Genomic DNA, 24,671 nt, shown 5'->3' with positions numbered 1-24,671 from the left:
CTGTGCTGCAGTGCTCTCTGGCTCTATATGGGAGTACACTCAATTGTATGGGACATCTACTATGTTGTTGGATTGAAATAAGTTAGCAAGCATTTCTAAGCATCTAAGCCCATTCCACCAAAGTGAAGTTTTATTTTGAGCATGGAATACTGCATTTTCTATATTGGAATATGTTCCTCAAAACCAATAGCAATCATTCAAAGTAAAAATTAAACTTCAATTTTGTAATATTTATCAAATTACCCAATGTAAATTGTGCTATTTCAACTATCACATCTCAAATTCATTTTATACAGTACATGCTATTACTTAGTTTTGACAGATTCTCCCTTTATCTTTCCTTTTTAAAATTTCAAACTTAAAAAGTCTCATTTTAGCAAATTATCTACTCCAACCACTTAAGCAGTATAGTATGTTGGGTAATTGCGCATGCATTGTGCAGCATTACATGACTCACAGACCAGCAGAATGGAAGCATTACTGTTTATTTGTCAACTGTCTAAGCACAGTACAAAATTTTACCAGTCGTTCATGTGATAGTGCTTCAACATAAAAACTATACCAATCTTAAAGCAATATTGACACTTCACACTAATTTACGTCACAAATCTGTGATATAATCCTCGACTATCAACATACTTTTCTCTCATCAAAACTTTCACAAGTATTAAATTTTCAAGAAGTATAGAGAAAGTAATTACAGGTAACCCCTGCCTTAGGAGGGAATTGCATTCCTTGAAACCGGTCCACATTGTGATTTTCAGTAATGAGAAACTGCATCATTCACACATGCGTCAAGAATTGTCAAGTGGGGAAAATTATTTTTTTGAAAACATTCTTTCACAAATCCAAAGAAAGGATTTTATTTTATATCTCAAACTTTTGGATCATAATTTGTGAATTCTCAAAGGGCAGATTTCCATAACCAGCATGGCCATTATGAATGGTTATGGCAGTGTGACAGTCTTGGAAGTTTACTGAACCCAATTTAAAAATACATAGCAATCTCACATTTCCATTTTATTATCTTATAAGAAATTGCATAAGTTTATGTTCAATGTTACACATGCTTAATCATTTATTTACTTAGAGATGTCTGTGACAATCATTAAATGACTTGAACACTTTGAAGTGGCTGGAGCAAGTTTAATTTTTAATAACCAAAACTAAATAGATAAGGTAAGGGCTCAGTTTATTGGAAACTTAAATTAAAAAGGGTAACAAGATTAAAAGGCATTGCACCCGTGTTGAAATACAAAATTAAATGTCATCACCAGAAAAGTTACCTGTATTTTTCTCTCTACATACGCTATCTGATTTACTTTGCATTTCATGTTTGTATTGTAAGATTTCCAGCAGCTGCAATTGTATGATTTCAGGGTGTAAGCTAGTCTTCCAGAGAGGCACCAAATTTGGGCCTTAGATATATTACAAGTTCAGCCTTCAAAGACATACAGGATGAGTAAATTGTAAGATTGAGCAATCTGGTCATTCCCCGCCCCCCCATAGGGTCATGCAAGAATCTTGTTTTAAAACTGAATAAACTGTACTCAGTTCTTCCCTGAAGAGATTACTTTGCACACCATTCATTTTAAAATCATAACCTTCACAGCAGTAATGCTGATGGAGCAAGTATACAGTCGGTACTTGCAGTAAAGGTAATCTTGAAGGAGTTTATTATATTGATGAAGTAAATCTGGCAGTAATATCTTACAAGATAAAATGCAATCGAGAGAGTTATCTTAACCATAGATCATGTGATTGTTGGGAATAAATTGGATTAAAATAAAATATATCCTTTTTTAAATGAAACAAGCTTAATTAACTCACAACACCAATTCTGTGGGAACAGCGATCACAGCAGAATTTTGTATTCCCTCCTGGCTTGATAAAATAATAGAACCAGATAAACTGGCAAGGAATATGAGTAAAGAGAAAGTACTGGATAAGCTGTGGAGACTGACAAATAACTTGGATTCAGTAGTCTCTGTTATGGTGATGGTGATAATCTTCCAGTGTCTCCTGGATTCTGAAACAGTTACAGCAAACAAGAGAAAGTCTACAGATGCTGGAAATCCAGTTACAACAAATTGGAACCAGTAAATGCAGCACAACTATTCAATAGGTTGAAAGAAAATAAATTTTGTATTGTGGATACAAGTTGTTGAGAAGTGCTGGAATCTACTAACATCAATGTGGTTAACAATGGAAAATCATGAAGTCAGCAGAGTTCATGTAGTTTTTGAAAGGAAAATTATGTTGGTGGTGGGGATGGTAAGTGTTATGATTTTTGAGGTTATGTAATGTACTTAATGCCAAAAAATGGAGGGAAAACCAATGATTGCAGTATATCTAGGTTTTAAAAGGCAATAAAGTACCACATTAAAGGTTATTAAATGAAGTTTCATAGAAAGGAGGTAATATTTTAATGTATGAATGAAGGACATGAAAGACTATGATTAAACTATTCATCAGCTTGATTATTAATGATGAGCCATTGCCATATGAAGCACCTTGGTGACAAAATATGACAAAATATTCCAGAATTTCTGGGCAACAATAAGCTGTCCAAGTTCACTACCTCCCTGTCAACAAAGTCCACACTTAAGCATGAGCAATGTCTTGTAAGATTCGCCTGATCTTTATGCTGATCCTCAACTAAAAATGGTGTTAAATGTAAATCAGAACACAGATTAAATGTTGAACAAAGGAGGAAATTAATCCTTTCATAACAAACATAATTAAGCACATCTGGCTTCTGAATCATGTATCTAGTCTAGTGCAAAGATTGCATCTTGTAATTAAGTTGTATGAATATTTAATAAAATCTTTCAGTTTACCATTATGGATCCCACTTTCTACAGAAGTGGATGCATTTTTTTTTAAAGAATTACACATTACAGACATCATTGCATTAAACAATTGAAGGGATCAGTTCTTTACAAAATGAATTATAAATGCAGGATCTATAGATTTGCCATTTAGCAATGTAATAATTCAGCAAAACCTGTTTTACACCATTCTCAGTCACAGCCTCTTGCTTTATCAATAGTTAGGTTACACATTTATTCAACTCAGACATTCCAGCCACTGTATTTATTGTCTCTTTTAATAGTTACAGATGAACAGATTCACTCCATATACAATTACAAGTACAGTTTTTACAGCTTGTATTACAGTACATCACTGCCATATTTACAAAGCTCTTATGTACATTAAAAATTTCCAATTAATTCAGTGCAATGTCAATATTTTTTTACAAGAATTTACAAGATGTAATGTAGTTACTCAGATAATTTAATAAATTCTTCAGTTATTAATGATTTAATTTAATAAAAAAGAATATTTTTCAACCATTATATCTATAATAGACTTGTAAGAACACACAATACAGCAGTAGATTGCACTACTTGCCCTTATTTCAGGATTGTGACTGAGAGGATGGTTTAAAATACTCATTTCTCACACAATCAATCACTCAGGCATTTTAAATTCATGTATAACATAAAAAGAGGAACAATTGTGGAAACACAAATTAACACAAGATTGCTCATTTGTTCTTAACTATGTGCACCAATATGTTTACCAGAAATTTTAATACACTGAACTGTTTAATGTTAAGTGCACAAACTCTGCTGTGTAGATAAAGCAAGGTGTGATTTATTAGAATATCAAGCAATGAAATGGAGACTTTAACCATCAGTTTTGAAATAAGTTTGAAAACTGTGCAACACTGACTACGATGACAAAAATAAAGAGATAAATATTACATTACATTGTGTTTGCCAATGTTCCTCTTCCATTGAGCTTAATTAGTAGTCTCTATACAATTACACATATATTTAAGATCAAAGTAGCTATAGGATGTTGAAGTATATCAATAAAAATCACATTGGGTGGGAATTGCAATAACCTCTAAAGGCAAAACACTGTTCAATCATAGTACCTAACTCTAGAAATCAAATGCTGTTCCAGTTTCAAAGATAGCAAAATCGGTCAGCAAATCATCTGTTTCTGTGAACTAGGATTTGTTTGTGCCAAAAAAAACTTCTGCTTTAAAAAGCATTGATGTATACGGAGGCTTTGCAGCTCAAGTAATGACATCAAGTTAAAAGTCCACACAGGCATTAAAATAATATAAAATAACAATGTATTATATCCAAAATAATTGTAATGCAATGCAGGTTTAAACAAAACCAATGGTATTTAGCAATGCTGAAAATGCAGTGATATTTAAATGCAATACTATTGAACCTTCAAAATAAGGTTTCTTAAACTAAAGAAAAATAATATACAACTTAAAGGTAGTTAAGCATATATATTCACAATAAATATGAATTGTTAACAGGACAAAATATCTAGACCAGTGTAGCAACATGTGATCTACAAAACGTCTTTCTTGTTTTAAGGGTCACACAAATCAAAAGGAAGAGTGTGAAAAATTCAAGAAACAAATTAAACTTAGTATTACCTTTTTAAATTGTTTAAGTTGATGCTGTGTGATTCTTTGTTAGTTTTATGAAGAGTTCAATTGATCATGGCACTTGTTTTTTTTTAAAAGTTGAAATATGCATTCTCCAGAATTTTAATTATTAGCTTTCCTACCATTATATAACCATTAAAATACAAGCTGAAAGTTGTCAGGATGGCCGAGTGGTCTAAGGCGCCAGACTCAAGGAATGAAAGTCCTTCCGACAAAATACAAGCTGAAGTAGTTTAAAAAGGTAATAAATGTAACTATGTTTCATGAACTATTCACTCAAAGTTAAGGGAAAAGGTAGTCCACACAGTTATAACTCTGTTAGAATTAAAATGCTGTACCCCAAGTTTTAGTGCATTTAAATTTCTTTCTGGCATGCTACCATTCTGGTCTTGTCAACACAATGCATGAAACCCAAACAGTTTAAAGGAGGTAGCAGATCACATTGGCTACTGATGCAAGTTGCAAACAGCAACTAGTGAGAGAGAGAAAAAAAAAATCACAATTACCATCCGTTTTCAACAACTTTTACATGTTATTTTTGTGCTTCATGATCACAGAAGAATTTGCAGAAGCAGCATGTTTTCAGCAGAAAACCTGTCCAACCCTGAAATTCTAAACTTGGAGTGTTTTGTTACCAGTCTTTCAGCAAACATGTGGCATCTGGCTAATGGAAGAACACATTCATTGCAGAATACAGTATTTTTTATAGTCAGATTCAAAATCTTCATCCATACTACTAGTGTCTGCCATTTTCTTGCCTTCTGTCTTTGGCAGGAACTGTGCATAGTCCACACCTTGTTGTTCATAGAAAAGGATATAGGCAGAGTCAGTATCAATTTCATCAGGATGTACTTCCTGCAAGAAAAAAAAAGGGTCCTTTAATGGTATGTACAGCAGTGAAAGAAAGACGAAGTTAGACAAAATGAGGCACAAGATAGAAAAATATCCACTAAGTTGAGTCACTAATTAACCAAGGTTGTGGTCTCTGGAAGTGTAGGAAGGTGGAAATTAGATAATAGTCTGCAAAATGGCCTCACAACTGCCATTGTAATTAGGAAACAAAATGTATGTTTGAAAAAGAATGCATTCTAATGATAATAAAACTGGGGACAGCTCGACTGGTTCCCATTCGTTCCTGCATGTCAGTCCCTTGAAGGACAACTACCGTTAATTGAATAATGATATCACAAACCCTTGGATCCATGAATCACATCAAACCTCACTATGCACTTTTAATTTCCAAAAGGTACATTTAGATTTATTTTACTCATTAGTACTGCTGTCAAAACTAGCAACTATTGCCATTTCTTGAGACAATCTTCCATCCTTGGACTCACTTTACACCGCACGCTGTCGGAGCGGTGCTGCCAGGATAATCAAGGAAGTGACCCACCCAGCCAACACACTTTTTGTCCTTCTTCCCGCCGGGAAAAAGTTCAGGAGCTTGAAGATTCGTACAGCCAGATTGGGAACAGCTTCTTTCCAACTGTGATAAGACTGCTGAACAGATCCAGACCCGGATCTGGGCCGTACCTTCCAAATATCCGGACCTGACTTGCACTACCTTACGTTCCCTTTTCTATTTTCTAATTATGATTTATAATTTAAATTTTTATTATATTTACTTCTATTTGTACTCCGGGGAGCACGAAGGGCAAAATCAAATATCACTTTGATGATTGTACGCTCTAGTATCAATTGTTTGGTGACAATAAAGTAATTGAGGTGAGCTAATATACTTCACTGTTTTAAGCTTTAGCATTTAATTAAGCAATACAGAAACAATTCTCCTTCGTAAACTTACCTTGCAGCTACTATCATTGTAACAGTACCACTTTTCATTGGGGTTTTTGGCATACGTGACATAATGGCCTCCTCCCAAGATTCCTGAATGGCACTAATAAATAACAGTAAAGTATGTATTATTTTTGTTAGACAGAATTTAGATTATATAAATAAATATACTGTCCTAATTAATTATACACGTCACAAATACCATCTTGCAAAAAAACAACACTTGAAATATTTGGAAAAAGAAATGAATAAAACGAAGGCTATTTTGATACAGATACTTTTAGCCTGCTGCATCTCCATTCAGGCTTCTGGAATTTTGTGCAAAGGAATGTTCACTTTACTACACTGAAGGTAACACCAAAGAACTGAAATCACTGTAAGACCACAAGACAGAAGAAGAATTAGGCCATTCAGCCATCGAATCTGCTCTGCCATTCCATCATGGCAAAATTTAGATTCCCTCTCAACGCCATTATACTGTTTCCTCTCCATAACCCTTGACACCATGACTGCCCAAGAACCCATCAACCTCTGCTTTAAATATACTCAATGTCCTGGGTTCCTCAGGCATCAGTGGCAATTAATTCTACAGATTCACCCTTCTGGCTAAAAAAAAAAATTTCTTCAGATCCCTGGTCTAAATGGACATCCTGCTAAATGGCTGTGCCCTCTGATCCTATTCTAATCACATCTATTATATTTAGGCCTTTCAATATTTAATAGGTTTCAATGAGATCCACCCTCATTCTTCTAAACTCCAGTAAGTATAGGCCCAGAGTCAAACGCTCCTCATAGGTTAACCCTTTCATTCTCATGAACCTCCACTGGACCCTCTCTGATACAGCACATCTTTTCATAAATAAGCCATACTCATACACTTCTCTACACTATGTTCTATCTGTCACTTCTTTGCCATGAAGCTATCAACACCATCATCCAAATCATTGACATATAACTGAAAAGAAGTGGTCCCAATACCCCTGTGGAACACCATTAGTCACTAGCAGCCAACTAGAATAGGCCCCCTTTATTCCAACTCTTTCCCTCCTGCCAATCGGCCAATCTTCTAGTTATCATCTTTCTTGTACTACCATGGGCTCTTATTTTGTTCTGCAGCCCCATGTGTGGCACCTTGTCTGAGGCCTTCTGAAAATCCAAGTAAACATCCACTGACTCTTTGTCTGTCCTGCCTGTTAGTTCTTCAAAGAATCCAACAGATTAACAAGGATGAAATTCATTGAAAATTACCACGGCACAAGGTACCAATTATTCAGTGAAATAATTTTTTCAACTCCTCTCCAATCATTCTACGAGTTAAATCTATTCCTCCATTTAAAGACCTTTGATAAAGGAAACTAGCCTTTATAGTTATGTTTTTGAATTTCAATTTTAAACTTCTGGGAGTCTATGATACAAAAACACAGTCTGGAAATGCTCCTCATAATTCTAAATTTTTAACGCTAACAGCATCCATGCAAATCTCCTCTATTCCCTGATGAGAATTGTACAAAGTACTCTAGCTGTGGCATAAATGTTTAATACGGTTAAATCATGACAACCTTGCTCTTATCAATTACATAACTAATAAAAAGAAAATATCTCATCTCCCTACACCTGACCCAATTCTCTGAATGAACCATCACTTTCTCCCATCTTTAGCAGTGAATACCAGTTGAGGATTGTTGCAGAATCTTTTGATACTCTGGTCTGTTGTGCAGTCAGCCAATCCCCCTCTCCATACAAAAGTTTAAATTGTGGGTGATCATTTTCTGGAATGTCCTCTCCATATAACTGTCAGTTATCCAGTTCAGTTAGAGACTCCTTGTCACTACCTCTCATGGCTGTGTTCTATGTTCTAAGTCAGGGGTCACCAACCTTTTTTGCACCATGGACTGGTTTAATATTGACAATATTCTTGCAGACCAGCCGACGGTGGGGGGGGGGAAGGGGGGTGATCATGACCGGAATATTGGTGATAAGTCAACTATGCGTCACTTATAAGTGGCTAATACACTCAATTTCGTTTCTAAAAGGGTTTATCTGACAAATTTAATATTAAACACACAGCGCATATTTTCTTTGCATGAACACATAAAATCATTGCACCAGTGAGAGGACAAGGTAAGGGCCGGAGGTCCCTGTACCAGGGCCGGAGGTCCCTGTACCGGGGCCGCGGCTGTTGCAGTCCGGAGAGACAGACTGTCAAAAGTTTGGCTTGAGGGAGGACTTTCAGTAGATCACTGCGAAGTAGCTGCTCTGCTACTTACAAAACCCTGAGCCCGAATTAGGTCGTCTGCGGATATTTTAGCATCGGGTTCCCCACAAACATTCGGTGTGCTAAACAGGTTTAGAGGCGGCACCCATCTGCCTGTGCTCCAGGCCAGCAGCATTGGGCTGCATGAGGCGGCCGGTTACCCGAGGCCAACCAATAATCCTTGGTGCAAGGGTATCACTGCATTTAGGTGACTGATGACCTTGCGTGCATTCAAGTTCAATGGTGGGCATGACAGGGAATGAGGAAAGGTGCAGTTGACTCATATCGCCAAATCATATCGTTTCGTCGCGGCCCAGTGGTTAGGGACCACTGTTTTAAGTCACCCTCTCACCTTTGCTCACCAAATTCTCTTTCCTTATACTCAGAGGAAGCTGCACTTTGTTAAAATGTACGAAGTTTGAAAGGGTTTTGTACATTCGTATCCATTTAGCATAATTATCCAAAACACACTTAAGCTTGATTGAAATATGCCACATGGTTTTAAGACAGATGGTAACCATAGGCAAATCTGCTCTCTTCAGAAATTACTAAAACAGTGCAGCAGGGAAATGGTGAAAATGCTCACGAAGCCTCAGATAAAATGTCCTGAGTTATATACTGAAGGCATTTTCCTACAGTGACAAGGATAATATAATATTGATCACAAGCTATCTATAGGAACTGGAGTAGAGTAGAATCACTTTCCAATGAAAGTTGAACACTAATGTAGTACCTGAGATTTGACTGCCTGGATTGACAATACAGAAGAATGAAAATGAACTTTTGAAGCTTTTTAATTGCTGTGGAATTGATCAACAGGATGTGTTTGCTGTTGCTTAATTAAATTGAGGTTAAGTTTACTTGCAATGCAATTAAAATTTATAAGTTGTGAGTAAAAAAAAGTTGAAGCTAACTTTAAAATCCAATGCATTGCTTTTGAAAGGTATTGCGCCATGATTGACAGCCCTTGTATATTCATTGAAAATTATTTTATCATTTTGGAGAATGCTTCCTTATGTTATCTGACTAACATAATCTCTTAACCCAGATAACTGGGTGGACTATAAACTGTCATTCTTTTCTACTATGCAGAAGCCATCTGTTTCCTAGTGCATTGAAAGAGGAAATGCTGAACATCAGTTTTAAAAAAGGTAGCTTGAAGTCAGTCAAGTTTATTTTTATATTAGTGGTTTCTTCAGAAAGTGCATTTCATTAGCTCTATAGAAATTGAGGTGTGCCAGCATTCAACTTGATAGATTGATTAGTATCAATCAATGATATCAGTTTCAAAGTTCAGAACTTCGCAGATTCACAAGGAAATGGTTTAGATAAAATAAAAATAAAAAAGAAGCAAAGTTCACCATTTATAAATCTCACATTTATGTACTATATATTTCAATATTTGTGTAACAATGAGAAAACTTATTTGCTTTACTCCATGCAATAGATATAAAATTGCAGCACTTACTGAAATTGCATACAAGTTATATAGAGGGTTCGAAAGGTTTGGATCTCTTTGGTCATCTGAAGTTATATCTTCATTTGTGCGGTTTTCACACTCTCCATTACTAATACAACTCCCAAATCCATTCTGCTGTTTCTCGTGACACACTCCATTGACTAAAATCAATTCTGTATTCTGCGTTTTCACAACTTCCGGAATTATTCCCTCATTGCTCCCCTCAGAGCTCTTTGTCTTATCAGTGTCATCTACTAGTTGGTCCAAGTGGGCATTTCTAACATTCTTTATCTCCAATATTTGATCCACATTACAGTTACTCTCTTTGCTGTCATCCAGGTTTTCTTTACTGTTTGAAAGTTTGTTCTTCCCAAGTTGTGATAAACGTAGTAGTCCTCTGCTTTTTCCTTGTTTGGGACTGTTTGTAGGGCTGTTGTTTTTGCTTGATGAATTATTCTTATTTTTTCTTCTTGAAGGTGGAGATGCTGAAGTTGAAGACAAAAATTAAAGGTAAGCACTTGCATTGCAACAGAAAGTTTGTTCAGTTCAGCACCTGTGACTTGGAAAATAAATGCACCTCACTTTAATTGCAAGGCTAAATGAAGTTTTCTTTTAAACAGCTATTGATTTTTGTAGCAATTCTCAATTTTATTTATATCTAATTAATAGATGCTTAATTGAGAAACATGCAATTACAAACTAAATGGAACTTTAAATAATAAGCATTAATATAATAAAATCAAACAATATAGTAAATTATATCAAGCATCAAATACCTTTCACATTTAAAATGCCCAAGTTTACACCAGATTGTACTCCAAGACTGTCACCAGTTTCTGATCCCTGGGTATTCCTCAAATCTGATTTCCTCAGCTCCATTTGTGCAGTCTGCTGTTCAGTCTGCATTAAATCACGAGGTACCAAAAAAGCACCAGGGTCAAAACCTTCTCTGGGGAACTTAACAATCTTCTGTGATTTAATCCAGCGGCCATTAACAAACTGGAATCTTTTCAAGTGAATTATCTGTTAAGAAAATGCATTACACAGTTAGCACATAAAATGTTTTATTGGTGAATTATTTTGGACCAAATAACTTAAGATTTTTTAATATTATTTATCACATTAAATACAATAAAATTACCCATTTGCATTTACTGTCAAAACTTATTAATAATCATCTTAGGTAAACAATTTTTTTTGTCTCTCAGAACTCCCTTATTTTCTTGCATGTATCAGTCAGCAAAACAATAGTAAACTTCCATTACAGAAATCAAAGAATTTGAACAAAATAAGATTAGGAATAGTCAGCATGGCTTTGTCAAAGGTAGGTCGTGCCTTACATGCCTGATTGAATTTTTTGAGTATGTCACTAAACACAATGATGAAGGTAGAGCAGTAGATGTAGTGTATATGGATTTCAGCAAGGCATTTGACAATATACTCCACTGGAAGGCTTATTGAGAAAGTAAGGAGGCATGGGATCCAAGGGGAGCTTGCTTTGTGGATCCAGAATTGGTTTGGCCCAGAAGGCAAAGAGTGGTTGTAGATGAGTCATATTCTGCATGGAGGTCGATGACCAGTGGTGTGCCTCAAGGATCTGTTCTGGGACCCTTTCTCTTCGTGATTTTTATAAATGACCTTGATGAGGAAGTGAAGGGATGGGTTAGTAAATTTGCTGATGACACAAAGGTTTGGGGTGTTGTGGATAGTGTGGAGGGCTGTCAGAGGTTACAGCAGGTCATCGATAGGATGCAAAACTGGGTTGAGAAGTGGCAGATGGATTTCATTTTGGTAGGTCAAATACAATGGCAGAATATAGTATTAATGGTAAGACTCTCGGCAGTGTGGATGATCAGAGGGATCTTGGGGTCCGAATCCATAGGACACTTAAAGCAGCTGTGCAGGTTGATTCTGTGGTTAAGAAGGCATACGGTGCATAGGCCTTCATCAACTGTGGGATTGAGTTTAAGAGTGGAGAGGTAATGTTACAGCTTTATAGGACCCTGGTCAGAACCCACTTGGAGGACTATGCTCAGTTTTGGTCACCTTACTACAGGAAGATGTGGAAACTATAAGGGTGCAGAGGAGATTTACAAGGATGTTGCCTGGATTGGGGAGCATGCTTTATGAGAACAGGTTGAGTGAACTTGGACTTTTCTCCTTGGAGCAATGGAGGATGAGAGGTGACCTGATAGAGGTGTATAAGATGAGGAGAGACATTGATCTTGTGGATAGTCAGAGGCTTTTTCCCAGGGCTGAAATGGCTAACACGAGAGGGCACAGTTTTAAGCTGCTTGGAAGTAGGTACAGAGGAGATGTCAGGGGCAAGCTTTTTTTTTTAAAAAAAGCAGAGGATGGTGAGTGTGTGGACTGGGCTGCCAGCGACAGTGGTAGAGGTGGATATGTCAGGGTCTTCTAAGAGACTCCTGCGTAGGTACATGGAGCTTATAAAAATAGAGGGCAATGGGCAACCCTAGGTAATTTCTAAAGTAAAAAGGGCCTGTATTGTGCTGTAGGTTTTCTTCTAAAATTACTTTTACTTTTTAAATAAGGAGCAGTGAATGTTATTTAAGTCTGCGTGTGCTTGATAAAATTAAGAGCCTTTATTCTCAGTACCAATATTGGTGGAAGCCTCCAGAGATCAAGCTTCTTTGTTGCCAGGCGATGAGTTTTGCATTTGGAGCAATAATACAGCTCATCCTCCCCCAATTCCTCCTCACTGGTGAAACCCCGGAGGCAGCTGTCCAAATTAATAGGCTCTGCTTGTGCTCGTCGACTCTGCTCAACACTTTCATGTTCCTCACATATCTGACAATTTAAAACAATTAAAAATCATGATAAATCTTAGTCTTTACACAACATCGTTGCATAGTTGCCAGTTAGAAGTTTGTGTTAGCATATGCATTTACTGTGTGCTGTTGTCAGACTACTGGAATGGCAAAAAAAAATGAAATAACAACAAATTCTACAACTTGTTACACTGCTATGGAATGAATAAAATATTTACCCTCTCTTGTGATGTCTGATATCGAAGATGTAAAGCGGTCGGATCCCAGTCAATGGCTATGTAAGCATTCCCAACACAAGCTCTTTCATTGGAACATTCGATCTTGCACCCCCTGCAGAATCTGCAACAGCCAAAGTACAAGCATAGTTTAGACGAAGAAATATACTACTTATACTACTGGTTTAAAAAAAATCATGCACGTTAGGATAAGAATTTTAATACTTTCTGCATTTTCTATATTTTGAACAATAAAATACTTGATACTTTTTAAAATAAAGGTAGATTTGTTTTCATTTTCAGTATTTTATCTCTTGCATACAATGCCAGAGTGATGGCTGCCTGTAAGCAATTCAGTCTTGTTTTAAAGAGAACTTCGGTACACTGGTGCGCATCAGATTTCTGCTGCAGTTAGCATGGATCTTGCTAATGAGACAATGACCACATAAAACTGATAATTTAGCAACTGAGCAGCAAGGTTGATCTTATGAACCATATTCTCTGCTTTCACCACAATCATTTTACCAGTTATCATAAATTCCTGATAATTTTGCAAAAATTTTAAATTGTTTTAATTCTTACCTGTACCAGGAACACCATGAGCAAGAATTTCCATCTTTATGAACAACTCGAAGAGTGAATGGATACTGATAGCCCATACTGTCATCACTAGAAGAGAAATATAATGTTAATCTTTAAAGAAGCAAATGAAGCTTTATGAAGTAAATTGATTTAAAAATAATTGAAGCATAATCTTGAAAATCAATGGATAACAATTTCAAAAACCAATTTCTGCTCCTATGTCTTACTTATAGCTTAGCCAATTCTCTGGTTAGAAATATTGTCATTAACTTCAGAATATATGGCTATCAACTCAGACATTCCAAATCTTGGACTGCAATAAATAATTAGAGCTGTTCTGCCAACATTAAATGGGGACAAGAAGAATATATGCAGACCAAGACAGCAGGAAAATTTATAATTATAACACTGTTCTTTCAGTTTAGATTATACTTTCATGTATTTGAAGTTGACTTGAATGGACACCCTTTGATTCCTAAGTAAGAGTTTCCTTAACTTTGACAATGAGGAGTTTAATTGGATTGACAATCCAGTTTACTGCTAAACTGCAGAGATCTTGCCTAATATTGCAATGCTGCATATCTCTATGAAAATCAATGTAAATGGCAACAAAATTAGTAGAGGTTCAATTCTATCACCTTGATGCGTTAACTACCAATAATCCTCCCTCTTTTCAAGCCATTACAAAAGGCATTTGCATTGAATGGCAAGTCAATAGGTACCAGGCAAAATTCTGAATCTGGGAATTCCAAAGATTTCTCTTTTTTTTGGGATGAAGGTGAACAATGAGATGCAATCAATCTGATCAGAACACTGAGCTTAGGCCACAAAATGCCAAGTTTATTGTGGAAAAACAACTTAAAAAGTCAAGAATGATAGGAAACAGCTGGTCTGCTTGCTGGTTCTTAGAAACATGGTATTGATAAACAGATACCATAATGATAATATACATGCTTGTGCATGTGAGCATACAGAATTGTGCTGATTGTTGTATGAATAATATACATTACGTAAAAATGTGCCAAATCAAATTATTATAAACCTACAGTATCAAATGCAGACCAATTACAAGGGGATGAAGGTACTTAAATGTGTATTTAAAGGCACAGGTATACCTTTCTGAATTTATTAAAGAACATCCTTTTTCACAAATTTCATCGGAGATAGAAAGCGCATCGTGAAATAAAAATGAAATCAACTAATAAGAGATAGCGAAGATTCAACAAAAATAAAACTGTAAGATATAGGAGCAGAATCAGGCTATGTGATCCATTGGGTCAGCTCCACCACTTTATCACGGCTGATCCAATTTTTCTCTCAGCCCCAATCTCATACCTTTATCCCTTAATGTCTTGACCAATTAAGAATCTATTAACCTCTGCTTAAATTTAATATCTAAAAATCATGAACATAACATGCATTCCTCAGATTTTAACATAAATCCCCAAGATTTTAAAAACATTACTTCATTGCTGAATAATAACTTAATGTGTTGGTTATGGTGTAATTTTATTTATATGGTTACCCTGTAAGTCTGGCATTTTTAATGAAAATACTGAGCTAAGTAAGTGCTCCGTGAAATGGAAGAAATTGCCAGCACTTCAGGAGTTTGCATGAGTGGTTTAAAAAAAAACTGAATTCCTAGCATTGTGTAGTTATGTTCCTCCAAAAAGTCTTGTGTCTTCTCTTAAAAACCCCAGATTTTAGACTAGATGCAACATTTACTTTATGTGAAAAACCCATCATTTAATCCCCTGAAGAATGTCAGAAGAAATATCATTAGAAAAGTTTTTACTGTAGTTCATGTACACTATGTTGGAACTTAAATCAACTAGTAAAAAAAAGTACACTGAGGAGTAAAAATAAATATTACTTGCACTGACCAGTCTTGAGCATGGTTGCTTGCATCTTGCGGTGGCAAAGGACTGGCAAGCCGTGACACCTGTATCCATACAGAATCATAGAGGTCTTTCTTGCGTGTATGTATGGTGCAGGGTACAATAAGTGGCATACCAAACAAGCTGGGGCGATTTTTCTGGGAGGACAGAAAATACAGTTCTGTCCGCATCTGTATAAAAGATAAATAATAGAATGAGCCAGATTGTACACAAGATGTGCTGTTACAATGATATGTCATTGGGTATTAGGATATAGAAATGTACCTCTGATGATCAAGCAAAAGCAAAGAAAGGGAAAAAAAATAATCAATATTGCTAAATTTTTAGAGGGATGAAAACTAGAATCATACTGAACAATTCCCAGGTCCTCATTGGACAATCACAGTTTGACAAAGATAGATTCTGACTGATTCCTTTCTTCTAAATTCTGGGAATCAACTTCTCTCAGGAGGAATGCCATCAGAAGTTGTAGTAACTTCAGCATTTGGTGTTCCAATAGATAATTTATAGATGTTACAGGTCAACTATATCATTTTAATGATGAAATAAGACGATGATTGAATGAAAGTTGAGGTTAAGTGGTAGATTTAAATACCAAACTTACAAGAACCCAGCTTGAAAAGTCAGATCTCTAAAATTCACAAAAGATAGAATAACTCTTCAGTGCAGTAAGTAAACTGCTGAAAACTGAATGATTATTGGATTATTCTATATTCTTTATCACCCTCTGATATATAACATAGCTCTTATTCAAATGATGTTAAATGAGAAATCATGCTAAATCACTTCTTTAAATACACTGCAACACTTCAACAAGATTTACTGCATTGGTGAATAGATGAGCTTCATTTTACTATATTTGACAGTGCAGTTCATATTGATACACATGGAATACAGAATTGGTTTTGAGATTATAATACGGCTAATATTTATTTCAATTTTTAATGGTAATTTTGTTTTGAAGAAGTGCATTACCATTTTTCTGTGAACTGCAATGATGTATCCTATGAATGGATTATCATTAACCCCTGGCAAATGTCCATTAGGTAGTCCATTTGAGAGACTCTTCTCATTGTCAGCTGGCACCTCAGTACTAGGAATTCCATTCGGAATCAGATTTGGCTTCATTGGATTTGCATTTGAAGACTGGTTAAGCATCCCATTATTTAATGGCACCTGGGAGGAATCTTACAAATAGAAGAAAACAACACTTCAATAAATAATGCAAAATTATTTCAAAATATATTGCATTCAAATAGTTCCTTGTGTTATTTGTGCAACAGAGGGCAATCAAAACTGATTGTCTTACAAATTGTTCCAAATACTTTTCACTGCCTTCAGGAGTAACCAGCTTGACAAAATAATTATTGTGTATAGGAGAATAATCTTCAAATAGTTTGTGTGAAATTCTTAATTACCATTTTCACAGCAATATTGATCAACTTAATTAACAGGTTACTGGTTCAATTAGAACATACAAACAACAGTGAGAGGGGAACTTCATAGCACCACTTTAAGCCTATTAATATTACCAATCCATATTACCATAATACAGTTGCAAATTGACATCATTAGAAATTACACTAACTAATGCAAATGAATGAATTTTCCCATTTAATTAATAACAATGCTAATGCCTGCGACCTGTTAGTTCTTGTGGATTTGGGTCTGGTCAGGCATCTTTTATTTTTATTGGACATCATTGATTAATGAGGAAAATCTCACGACATCAGGTTAAATATGAGCATAGAAACTTTTTATTTCTGCATGCAAGCTGTCCTTTTCAACATCACTTGCAAGAGTACAAAACATAAATCAGATGGCTGATATTTTTCAGTATTTGCACTAATCCTAACAAATGTTTACTATCTACAATTTATCCATATTCACAACCATACTCATGCACATCTCAACGGACTATTACCTGTTTGTACAGGAGAAGTGGCTGAGGTTGGTGATCCTGGAACAGGGATCTCAAAAGCACAAAGGTAGCCATTTGCTGACAGGCGCACTTTCTGGTTATCCTGAGGAAAATTCTGATCAAAACAAAAATCATCATTTACTAGGTTGCAGCTTATTTTATATTTCTATTAATTAAAAGGATTGTAATTTTATTTTAGAAAAATCAGAAGCTGTGTATGTTCATCAAATATTACACCTGACCAATTTATGACTATTCTTCAGAATAGCTAGATTAAGTTTATGCCTTGAATTTCCCAAATTTTATTCTACATCAACTGAAGGCTTACATTCCATTAGCTGTTTGTTTTGAGAGGATTCCATTGAGAATTTAAATCTTAATTTCAACTCAATAAGCAGCAGAGTTTATGTAAGGAGCTGTTCAATGCACAGTTGTTTCTGAAACACAAAAAAGGATACTCACTTTTATATTGGAACCATGAACCTCTCCCAGCAAGATCTGCTCTGCTTTTAGTCCGCATAACTCACTTAATTGCTTTTTTAAACCAGTATATTTCTCATCCACATTCAATCGTAAACCATATCGGACTGGTGTTGAACCATCTAATTTGATAACTGAAAGAGAAAGTATCGACTTATCATACAAGCAAAACCTTCACCATTTTAGTTTTTAGCAACACAATCCAAGCATTACTAATCCTTTCCTTCAATAGAACTTTACTCAATCTTGAGGTCTGAAAAGAATCAAAATGTTCTTTATTAGAAGCTACGGAACATCTGAAGATATCTGTCCTTTAATGCTTTACTCAACATAAAACAGCAATTGTTTAGGTAACAATACAAAGTAATCATTGAGGATCAACCTAGTAAATAAATGGAAGTATCTTACAGAGTGTTCATCTTTTCAACATTTCTCTGTAACTTTCTGGTTTGCATCTGCATATCCACCAACCACTCATCCTTTGTTTCTTCCCTTACAACTTTAGTCAATCCTGAAACATGACACTGCTTCTCTTTCCTGCTGCCTCAATTCTCCAATCCCACTTCCACCGACTACTGTCTTAGGTTTGCTACACATCTCCAACAAAGCTGAAGGTTTCCATCCAGGTATGGTGTAACCTTTGGGATTCAATTCTGCATTCAGCAATTTCAGATACCTTTTTTTTTTCATACATCATAACTGTAATACAGTCAGCTTGTTTCCTCAAAATGCTGTCTGATCTGAGTATTTCCAGCAATCGCTCTGTTCTACCTTCACAAAAACAGTATGTTGTTTTCTTTCTTTTTCTAACTGCCCTCATTCATTTCCCTCTGCCTACTTTGCTTCAGACAGGTTAACTATGATTAACTAGAGAACACTGAAAACAATTGCATCACCCAGACAATCTTGATCACTATCCTATCATTCTTTTTGTTCTCTCTTCACTCATCCCCCTTTCTGCAGCTTAAAATGTACTTACTTTTACACTTTAGCAGCTGTGACGAAAGACAATAGATCTGAAACATGAATTCTCTCAACAGATGCTGCCTGTCTTAGTGAGGATCTCTAGCATTTCTTCTTTATATTCAAAATGATGCTTAATAAGGTGCTGTGTTTGGCATGACTTTTACCGCAGATGTCTTCAGACCATCTCTCAAAACGATTATGTGATGCAAAATGTCCTTCCTCTTTAGCTATTTATGTGCTTCAATTTCCAACATCAGACATTACTGCTTTACATTTCCATTTCACATGCTAAACACCTTTTAAAATTGGCAAATTGTCACCAAGGTCTTGTTACTAGGACAGCAAGCCCTTTACTGTTCACCTGTGCTATGCACTACATGCATTTTGAATTATACTTTATTAATTTATTTATGGTAATACTTTGACTTATGTTCTCTGTGTGATATATTTTTTTGTCAGTGCACCATGGAACATTATTTTGTTTGGTTGCAGATATGTACAGTCAGATGACAATAAATGTGGACTTCAACTTGTTTGTTTCTAATTATTTTGTACTAAGAAGCTACAGCAGCTTTACAAACACCACCTTGCAGGAAAACTGAGTAAACTGGTGAAACAAAGGTAATTATTTTATTAGCTTTTCAGTTTATAGGCATTGCTGGCAAGGCCTATATTGCTCATCCAAACTGGCCACCTCAATTCTTCAATCCCATTCTCATCACTGTCTTAGGCTTCGTATGTATCTCCAACAAAGAGGTTGTAACAACAAACCTGTTATTTCTAGGTGTAGAAAGCTATCCATTGGCAGAGGCAAAGACAAGAAATTGAATGGATCAAATCGAACACTGATGTGACCACACGTTTTGCATTTGACTTGTGATTTTAGCTGCCCATGAAAAAGGTCAACAACAATTGATTTATTTCTCCTCAAGTGATTTTCCCATGCCTGCAAGGGTAAGACAAGTGTGAGAGCAGAGTTTGCCATTAGCAACAAGATCATTAGGATCTCTTATAACTGTTAAAACATTCAGCTTTAAGGTATATACTGTGAATTAAAATGTTTTTCTCTTTAAAACAGAAGTTGGAAGAAACAAATTTACAAATAGTACAGTTAAAAATAAAGTACTTAAGAAGGATGCATTTACACTAATATACAATTCTTCAAGTTTCAAATGGCTGAAAACTGGAAAAGTTGTATTAATTAGCACGATAAGCAATTAAAATCCTGCCTGCTGATTATACACAGCAAGAAACATGGAATTATGATTCATATTTTCTAACATTTCTCACAATTAAATGCTCCACATGATTTTAAAACAGGATTCCAGTTGTTCTTACTGCAATTATTTCTGTGCAATAAACTGACATAATTTGTCAAATTATGAACATGGTCTAAATGCAACTCCAGTTTTCTCCCAGGTTCATCTGCCGATTAATGTCATGAAATTGGTATATTTCTGTATTTTCTCAAGGTACATTTTTTTCCTATTTTTTCTTGTCCAATTGATCAAAAGACAAATAAAAGATGCAAAATAAGACCCTTCCTGGTGATCAAAGGAGAGAAATAATAAAGTTCTGAAAATACAGAACAAACTGGCAATCTCCAGTTGTTAGGAATGTAAAATCCCAAAATCACTCCAAAGACCATTAAAAATCCAGAATATGCTTTGATTACAAAAATTTAGTATTTCAAATGTTTCAAAAAGAAACCTACTGACCTCTGCTGCAACCTCGAAATCTGGACGACCATCACTGTCCTTCAATTCTACGTAAGGCTTATCGTGAACTCTGTTGAGGTCTTCATGGAGACCATCCAACAAGAATGCTAGAAGCTCCTGAGAGTCCTGTTGCTGGAAACCATTAAATCTTGGAGCATATTTTGCTATTGTCCACTAAAATATACAAACAAATAAAATCCTTACGTTGATAAAAAGTAAACAAGTTTCTGCTGACAGTATTAATCCTTATTGTTCTCTCTTCTCTCCTACCCCTCCAAAAATTCCCTTTAGCATTAAAGCTTTATATTTAACCATCATTTTTCAGGTTTGCAAAAACAAAAGTCAAATCTGTAAATTAGATGACATTAATTCTAAAATTTTACCATTGCTACACATCCATCAGATTTCACATAATTAAGCCATAAAGAATTATGTAACAGAAATATTTAACACAGTACGAAACAGCAGCAAACACATCAAAAAACAATTATTCCAAATATGCCTCATTGATTCCATAAAAAAATTGCCAGTACCAACACCTCTGAATTCAATATGTATTGATTAAGTTACTAATACACGTAGGTTTTACTCCAATAAATATCTCATATTAATTTGGTGTCCTACCCTGAGTTTAAGTGGTGCTATATTTTTCTGAGTTCCACTCCACAACTCTTGGATAAGATCTCCATAACACTTGGCCATATGACCTTTCATTCCTAATGGATTAGCCCTGCATTAAATTACAAACACAAATTACTTACAACAAACCAAAGTTATCTAATGTTAGTGTCATGCAAAATTACACTGTAGACATTCAACTAAAAGTCAGGTGTCACTGGTTATTTCGGAGGCAATTACTCACTTTTGGTTGTAGTAACATTATCAATGTTGGGGACTCTCAAGAAGGCATTTTAAAAGGCTAATGTAATAATCCAAACAGACATATCACACAAAATTAATTTCAGAATACTGTTACACCTCACACTTCCCTTAACATGAGTATGTTGACATGTTACATTTTTTTTAAAAAAAGGAGCATGATTTGCACATTTGAGTTGTGCCATTCATTTAAAAATATGGATATAATGCAACAAATACAAGACAAGTGCTTTAGCCAAGCCCTTCTGTTGCATTATTACATCCAGTGAATCCCAGTTAAATGGGACATATTGGAACCAATACATTTTAGTTAATTAAGGCGGCTGCCCCAATTTGCCGTAGTTTCATGGAGATAGTTGAAAAGGCATAAAAAAGATAATATTAAATCTGACATATAAACTACAATTATATGTTTCCTTATGCCCAAAAACATTTCATTTTGAAAACAGCTGTTTGAAAATTGCATTCATTACTAGAAAGAATTAAAACTTGAGCATCATATGCATCCTAATTATCTTGCCACAATTTTATCATTTTAATTTTTGGGAATTCAATACAAAAGTGCAATCGCATTGTACATGCTTGATATTATAAACTCAAAAATACAAGAAAGCAATATAGTTGTATTGATTACAGCTTGGAGATATGCTGCATGCAGCAAATAGCGATAAACACAGTATAAGTTTATCATTTTAGTGTATAAGTAACAAGTTTTTCACTGCTTTCACTAATTCTGAGGGGAAAATTAGGTAGATCTTTTATCAGACCTGATGTACTTGTTCAAGTATTTTAATAAATGCAACTTAACCATTTAACTTAGCCCATCTTGTGGATTGAAAAGTTAATTCTGGAGCAGACCTTTTATCACCCTGGTTGTCTGCCTAACATGCCTAGCATTTTCTTTATTTTCTGTTTCTTCCAGCATGATCCGAGACAGATCCCATGCTGGAAATGAGTAGAGTCCAAGCAGTGCAAGATATCTGGTACAAGCAACCAGCTGCACTAACAAGAATGGCACTGACAGGCACTGAGTCTCTACACTACATCCACCTGCCCAGTTTTTAAGCTTGCCCCATGAAGTTTATATTCTCTGCGATTTGTTTTCTCTTCCCCATTCTGACAGTCTTCAATCTGAAATGCTAACACCTTCTCTTTGCACATACTGTACACTACCTCACCTTTGTGTTTCCTCCACTTTCTTCTTTTATTTCAGATGTTCCAAAATCTGCACTTTTAAAATTCTATTTATTTTATGTGGCATGACATATAATCAAATTAAGCAAAATGTAATTGTGCCTTTTAACTGAAGCGTGACCATGGAAACTTTGGAAATGTATTGTTTTGATTGCCTCCTCTGGAATAATGAAGACAAAGAAAATTTTAGACCATATAGTTAATTAACTGCACTGGAATAATGAGGGTACCTCAAATGCCAATCAAAAGGGGGGGAAGAAATGAGTAGGAGTGATGTCAAAGAAAATAACAATTATATAATAATTTGAAAAGTGGGTTTTAGTAATTGTTGATAAGCAGAAGGAAAATCGAATAGCTGCCATTCTGACTTGAACAAATGAGTCCTTAAGAATTTCAAACTTAATAAGTAATGTTATTAAGCATATGTGGACAATGTTAAAGAACATTGAATTGAATTGAAATATCAAAAGTCAACAAAATGGTTGATTGTTGTTATAATAGATTTAAGATGTGTGCTCATGAATTAATATTATTTTGAATTAATGGTACAAAACCAAATAAAAATAACGTTTAAATTAAATCCTTTAGTATTATTTTCAGCAATTAATCAGCTCTTAACAAACACATATTTGACAGCTCTTCTCCTAAGAGTTAGAAAGATTGTTAGTGCTGAAAATACTAATGAGAATATTTATATTTAGGCAAACTCAAACCAAAACTACCATGCAATAAAATAGTTGTTGATAGTTGTTCTTAATAAGCTGGTAAGGAAGGCGGGCTCTTTCGTGGGCAAAGTACTGGAGAGTTTAACATCGGTAGCTGAGCGAAGGGCGCTGAGTAGGCTACGGTCAATTATGGAAAACTCTGAACATCCTCTACATAGCACCATCCAGAGACAGAGAAGCAGTTTCAGCGACAGGTTACTATCGATGCAATGCTCCTCAGACAGGATGATGAGGTCAATACTCCCCAATGCCATTAGGCTTTACAATTCAACCGCCAGGACTTAAGAACTTTTTAAAAGCTATTATAATGCTTTTTGAGATAGTGATTTAGATGCATATCATATTTTTTACTGAGTTAAGTATTGTATGTAATTAGTTTTGCTACAACAAGTATATGGGACATTGGAAAAAAAGTTGAATTTCCCCATGGGGATGAATAAAGTATCTATCTATCTATCTATCTAGATAGTAGTTATACGATTAAAAAAAATCATGCAATCAATCATGAGTTTGGCAGGACCACAATATCAAAATTGCTGAATAGTATGAAGTAATTCAGTACAAATTATACCTCACATCATGGCTAAACCATAATCACTAAGCCACTCTAAATAATACTAACAAGTATTTACTTATGCTATACATGAATTGCTATCAATACCATTCTTAATAAAATTAAATTTAGGAAATCTGTTGAAAATTACTTTTAATTGAGGATTTGCAAATTAAGACTTCATAATATTAATTCAATAAAATCAAACTGTTTACAACATATCAGATCAGCTTAAATTTGATAATGAAATGCAAAGGAATAAATCAAATCTGTTGCAAAATCTTCCACAATTTTGAAATGATTTTTGATTATTAGCAGTTTCACTTTTAAACTAATGATACAGAAACAGTTTCTGTATTGTTGTATTAATCAAGAGTAGGGTTCAAATTAATTTTGAAATTGCAATGAACACAAGGAAACGAGTCTCATTTATATCAGTGAATTGAATTGAAATTCTTACCTGTTGAGTTCGTAAAGATGTCTTCCTGAGATGAAGTACCGAGTAAGTGGCTGTGTGTTACTGACACATTGGATGCTGGAATTCATAAAACACGTGTTTCCCAGGTTACTTAACCCTGTGGCACCTTTTTCAGTTGGAACTAGAACAAAAACATTAGTGAACCTAATTATGATGTACTTTATGAAGCTGGTAGCAACAAAAACAGGCATGGAAATTAGCAAATTAAAGATTGATTGTAAATAAACAATGGTACATTTAATGTTTGTCACTCAAGGTACTGTTAATTAATTCAGAGATGGTT

General features: G+C 35.1%; 1 protein-coding gene across 2 annotated transcripts in view; it reads right to left on the bottom strand.

Moving 5' to 3' along the window:
- Window positions 1-4,644: 4,644 nt before the first annotated feature.
- Window positions 4,645-24,671, bottom strand: part of usp32 (ubiquitin specific peptidase 32) — a 142,428-nt gene continuing 122,401 nt past the window's right edge. For both annotated transcript variants that reach the window (XM_073053493.1, XM_073053494.1), the window contains exons 20-34: window positions 24,371-24,509; window positions 21,184-21,289; window positions 20,560-20,733; window positions 19,613-19,787; window positions 17,858-18,009; window positions 17,399-17,510; window positions 16,450-16,661; window positions 15,460-15,644; window positions 13,577-13,663; window positions 12,998-13,118; window positions 12,607-12,798; window positions 10,767-11,013; window positions 10,000-10,475; window positions 6,288-6,380; window positions 4,645-5,338 (exon numbers count right to left, since the gene is read on the bottom strand). In XM_073053493.1, coding sequence (XP_072909594.1) covers window positions 5,165-5,338; window positions 6,288-6,380; window positions 10,000-10,475; window positions 10,767-11,013; window positions 12,607-12,798; window positions 12,998-13,118; window positions 13,577-13,663; window positions 15,460-15,644; window positions 16,450-16,661; window positions 17,399-17,510; window positions 17,858-18,009; window positions 19,613-19,787; window positions 20,560-20,733; window positions 21,184-21,289; window positions 24,371-24,509 — 2,645 coding nt within the window. In that variant the 3' untranslated portion in view covers window positions 4,645-5,164. The remainder of the gene's footprint in view (window positions 5,339-6,287; window positions 6,381-9,999; window positions 10,476-10,766; window positions 11,014-12,606; window positions 12,799-12,997; window positions 13,119-13,576; window positions 13,664-15,459; window positions 15,645-16,449; window positions 16,662-17,398; window positions 17,511-17,857; window positions 18,010-19,612; window positions 19,788-20,559; window positions 20,734-21,183; window positions 21,290-24,370; window positions 24,510-24,671) is intronic.

The sequence above is a fragment of the Hemitrygon akajei genome, chromosome 8 (assembly GCF_048418815.1).
Source record: "Hemitrygon akajei chromosome 8, sHemAka1.3, whole genome shotgun sequence".
In the NCBI taxonomy this organism is placed as follows: Eukaryota; Metazoa; Chordata; class Chondrichthyes; order Myliobatiformes; family Dasyatidae; genus Hemitrygon; species Hemitrygon akajei.
This window is presented reverse-complemented; position numbering and strand designations above follow the sequence as displayed.